The sequence below is a fragment of the Trematomus bernacchii genome, unplaced genomic scaffold (assembly GCF_902827165.1).
Source record: "Trematomus bernacchii unplaced genomic scaffold, fTreBer1.1, whole genome shotgun sequence".
In the NCBI taxonomy this organism is placed as follows: domain Eukaryota; kingdom Metazoa; phylum Chordata; class Actinopteri; order Perciformes; family Nototheniidae; genus Trematomus; species Trematomus bernacchii.
The window spans coordinates 4939187-4944395 of NW_022988007.1; the positions used below are offsets into that span (position 1 = coordinate 4939187).

Sequence of the window (5209 nt, forward strand, 5' to 3'; positions counted from 1 at the left end):
CTAACATTTACTGTTGGAAGCTCTGGTTCAGTTCACAATCGATCCAGTCATGCCACTGCCAAGGACCTGTTTCCTGAAATGTGAGGAGAAATCTGAGCTGTTTGTCCTACCGACGGAAGAACCACGACGAAGTCAGTGGTTGAAATTTCTTTTTAACACTGTTCCTTCAGAGGTTCGAAGAACCGGCATTTCACAGACGAAAGCTTCCAAAACATTGCCCAGTTTGAGGCCGGATATGCACAGCATTTGAAACTGAAGGACGATGCTATTCCTAGTTTGTTTGGACCGTTTGGAGCAGGGGAAGATTCGGGTACACAACCTGTAAGTTTGCGTTGTTATTTGTGTAGTTATTTGTGTATTTATCAAACAAGACTGTTTAAATGTGTAAACTGTGTTGGACTGCTAAGCCATTGACACAGTGCTAACTGTGCTAACTAAGTTGCTAGCGTTTCCATATATCAACTCTAATATCAGCAGATGGCCTTGCATACATGTATCTCATAGCAGGAGAATGTCTGCATTCACACACAAAATACCTATTGACAGTATACTCCGGGTGATTTGCCGTGCGGTCAGTCGCGAAACGTAATTACATTATAGCTGGCGTAGCGTGTATGCTACCGATCTAACCCACGGAGCTAGACCTAGGTTTGGTCGGAAAAACATTTTTGTTATGCTACGTTGCTAGCGTTTAAATATATCAACTACAATGTCAGCAGATGGCCTTACATGTTTGTCATGGCAGGAGAATGTCTGCAGTCACACACACGGAATACTCATACAGTATACTCCGGGTGATTTACCGTACATTGTGACAGTACATACTGCATGTATAGCTAACGAGGCTAGCTGTATGCTAGCGCAAAACAATGTATTCATGCAAGTTACAATGTATGACCGAACGTAGCAGAATACCCGTATACGATTGCAATTATAAACACGTTATTGCTAGCCTAATATGAACCACTAGCTTTTGTTCATAGTAGTTTAATTACACTCCATTATAGTTGCCGTTCCTCCAAGCTAACGTTCATATCGTGTTAGCTACCAAGGTAAACAAAGCTAGGTTAGCATATTAGCAGGCAAGCTGTTCATTAGATAGATCCACACTCCTACCACAACTACTACTAACAAATCTAAAACAACTAAGTTTCTCTAATATTTTGTGATTTGCATTTGATTTCGTCCAGCCAGATCCTAGCGGACAATACATGACGGGGACGGGACTTCTACTACTACTGAGGCCTCGTGCTAAAAGGCACCGGCTGCGCCCAGGCAAGATGCGGGGAGGAATGGATGATATACCGTGTGTATATATGTATATTATGTTCATTTTGTACATTTCTAAAAATAAAGTTTAATGGAAATACTTAGTAGGCCTATCCTTTCTTCCCTGAATTATTTGCTCCTATAACATATCATTCATATATAGCAAACCATGATTTGATTTCTCATCAAACAGTAGTAGTTTATTACAGGTAAAAATAACTTACTCTTTGTTATGACCAGCTCGTAGGCCACAACGGAAAGGCAAGGAGACATACACGAGTTTACAAAACCACGGCACATTTATTGTGGTAAATAGGTGGTCGGGGAGAGAATCGCCGGGCCGCTGGGATTAATAGCACCGGCTACGGAGGTGTCCGTGATCGCGCTGATTACCCTCTTCAGCTCCACCCCACCGTAAGACCTGCAACACACCTGCACAAAGGCCCTGGGGCCGTCACACTCTTCTATAACAACAGTTGTAGGTTCAGTTCGGTTAGTTCGCGTATAAAATATCAGCTGTACCGATGCCATTATTACACTGATGTTCCCCGAAAAAAGCGGGCGGAGCCTCTCTGGTGGTTGACTAATCAGAACAGAGTGGCCGAGCTGACCAATCGGAGCACACTAGGCTCACAGGGAGGGGGGGGCAAGAGCTCCAACGAGTCGTTTAGTGGAGAGAGTGAATACTGCTGAATACACATGCTTGACCGAGATGCTGTATGCGAAACCAATGTGAGTTTGGAAAATTGCACAGTATACATCTATTTTAGTATACCTCAACAATGTAATTATGATCAGTGGAAATGGCCATGACATGGGCCCTTTAACACTATCAATACAAGAACTTTGACACCAAAAGTAACTCTGTACCTTGAAAATAACCCCCCACCCCTTGAAAATGAAAAAAATAACCCAAAAAGTGGCATTTTCTGCACATTCCGCCTGGTATGCATAAGCTATTCTTACTGTTTGCCTATATACTGTTGAATGAATGCTTTCAAACCCATTTGAGAATTAATAAACACTATTAATAGAAGAACTGTTACACCTCAAAGTAACTCTGTATCTTGAAAATAATCCCCCATCCCTCTTTAAAATTAAAAAAAGAACACAAAAAGAGCGTTTTTTTGGCTGTTCCGCTCTTTGAAATTCACTATTCTTACAGTCTGCTAAGACTAAAAGACTAAACTCATTTGGAAAACTTGATTAGATTTTTATTCCAAATACAAAACAGTTAAATCATTTTTATTCAGTCACATTGACATAGAAAGAACTTGAACTTGTCAGTCTTAAGTAGCACCTCATATTTTTCTTAGCCTTTCAAGACTTTCTTGGAATTTTGCATATTCCAGTGTGGTTCGGTCACTCCTCTTGCCTAGGTACGCCATGAGAGCATCTCCAAACTCCTGTGCCGTTTTCATCCTCCTCTTCCCACTGGGCAGTGTCACCTGGATTCTGAAGATAGGATCGACTTTAGGCAGAAGCGTGGTACTTTCTCTGGCAAACTGAACCTCAAGCTTCATCCTCTGCAGCTTTGCGTTGTTGTTCAGACTTTCATCCACAAGGAACTTCTCAACTTCCCCACTGTCAGTGAAGGGGCCACCTCTAGATTTCAGTGTGTCCAGCATGTCTAGTCTCTTCCTCTCCTTTCTTTGAGCCATCTCCTGTTTCTGAGATTGGCTATAGTTGTATAGAACTCATCCCGGACTTTTCTCTCGGACAATCGTATGTGTTGAAACTCTTGTGGTAGTAAATCTTCATCCATGTCTAGTTCAGCAACATCTGTGAAGATTTTTTTCCTTCCTTTGGGTTCTGCTCGCGCCTCACTCTCTTCACCCTCCTTTTGAAGCTGTGTGTCAGTCTCAGACATCTGTCTCAAAGCTGGGGTGTGCCCTCTTTCTCTTCATCGCTGCTGCAGCTGGATATCTCACCAGTTTCAATCAAGATATCTGTGATATGGTCCAGAGTTTGATATGAGAACTGCTGGTCTCTCTTCCTCTGGTACTCTTCGCTCCTCTCCCTCAACCTTTGGGTTCGCATCATGCTATGGTACCAGCTATGGAGGTGTTCTAAATTCCAACATTTCTGCAGCAAGCTGCTCCCTGAAAGTCTTCTGTGTGTGTGGCTTTGTCCTGCTGGGGTCACTCGTCATCTTGTGCAGCTCCTTGTGGAATCACCTGGGAAATTGAAGTTATATGGCCATTTCTTCCTCCAGTAGTCCGATCGGTTGGGAACGGTGACGAGGCCTGAGAAAATTATAATGGACAGGAAAACATAGAAATCCCTCACAGTCAGCATTTTCCAAACATGCTTCTTTCCAGCCTGCAGTCTTTTCAGGGCGTTGGCGTTCGTGTTGGAAATGATTGTATGAACCACTGAAGCGCTAAAAAAAAGTCTGAAAATGGAGAGGGGAGACCATGCTACAGTGGGGTCGAGCGCTGGGCCTGGGACCCTGGCTGGTGTGAAATTCAGTGGCTCTGGTGTTTGGTCATTCTCCTCTCTGTTGTGCCACCCGAGTTCTTCTTCTGTCATTCTGGAAGAGGAAGAACCTTGGCCACGCTTCCTGCGTTTTACACATTTATCTGATGCTTTTCCTTTTCCTGGCTGAGGAGCGGGAGCCCCACCTCGGCCACGCTTCCTTTGGTTTACAGATGCATCTGACGCTGCAGAAAGCTGGTAGAAACCAGACGATGGTAAGTGAGTGCTTTTTGGATGCAGGCTGAGTGGCCAATACTGGTGCAGATCTCTTTCTGGAGGAATGTGATGGTGAGGCAGGTGTGGCAGGTGTGGTCTGGGTGAAGTAGGCAGTGGTGAAGCCATTGCATCCTCATCTCCATCACTATGAAAAGAAATGTGGAAAAAACAAAGAGATTAGATTAATTCCTGTAATTCCTGTTTCCTTGGCAGTAAACATGCCATTTTGAGTGTGTGAATGAAACCCATTTAGTGACTATAGAGCCATTTCATCCCCATCACTTTGAAAAGAAACACTTTTTTTTTTTTTAGATAATGTCTCAGGGCTTCTTAAATTTATGAAACTATTAATGTGTAGCACCAGATTAACGGTAATAATCTCAGCTAACTGAAGATATGAACCATTTTTAGCTAAAAGAAACAAGAGTAATACCAAGCCTTAGAATTAGCATTTTGCGAAAAAATGCTAACTAATGCTAACGGAGTTTTGCACAGCACTCACTCTCAAAATGCCCTTATTACTTATCGTAACTGCACAAACAAGATATCCGATTAAAGCTGAGACTCCACATATTCCATACATGTAGTGTCATCACTGTACGACCCCGAATTTGCGGAGCTTTCAGCCAGAAAAGAGAAAGTAAACAACATCCGGTTTCAAAAATATTACAATAATTACATCTTACCTTTTTTGATTTGTGATCAAAAGTTGTGTTCAACGGAATAAAAACGCTGCTCAAGGTTAATCCAATGTGTCTGTGTCACGTAGAATTTTTTACTGATAATACATCATCATATTTATGGCAATAAACTGGGTATAAAGTTTTGCAGTCAAGGCTTGTACTTTCAGATGTGCTTCGTTTGTTTCTCTATTACCTCTTAATTATTTATTAACTATATGAATAATCGTACACCAAATAACTAAGTAATAGATAAAAACAGAGAGATTACATACCTTTCCCGTGGTGGAATTTCATCATCAGAGTCACAACGCTCCGGGTTCCGTTCTGGCTGCAAGAGGTCCTCGTCGTCTGACTCAGAATCAACAGGTAACATGTCTGCATCGCTGTCAGCATTAGTCACCATTTCCATTGCCTGTAAAGTCGTAAGCATCTCTTTCCTGCAAGCCATTATTACAAGTATAGCAAGTATAGCAAAAGTCCTAAACGCCAATCTTGTAGTCTGCTCCGTTATCTGCTGTCCGCTCTGCGCTCTGGGTGCTGCTGCAATTCCTCTTGTTTACGTA

General features: G+C 42.4%; 1 protein-coding gene across 1 annotated transcript; it reads right to left on the reverse strand.

Moving 5' to 3' along the window:
- Positions 1-3359: 3359 nt before the first annotated feature.
- Positions 3360-4955, reverse strand: LOC117472175. The gene is made up of 2 exons (XM_034117334.1): positions 4919-4955; positions 3360-4108 (listed from the first exon to the last, which is right to left on the reverse strand). The coding sequence occupies exon 2, from the start codon at positions 4087-4089 to the stop codon at positions 3418-3420; it is 672 nt and encodes a 223-aa protein (XP_033973225.1). The 5' UTR covers positions 4090-4108; positions 4919-4955; the 3' UTR covers positions 3360-3417.
- Between the last annotated feature and the right edge of the window lie 254 nt (positions 4956-5209).

Excerpts from the sequence above, each read along its gene's own strand:
- LOC117472175 (XM_034117334.1), bottom strand. The coding sequence starts at position 4,089 with ATGGCTTCACCACTGCCTACTTCACCCAGACCACACCTGCCACACCTG.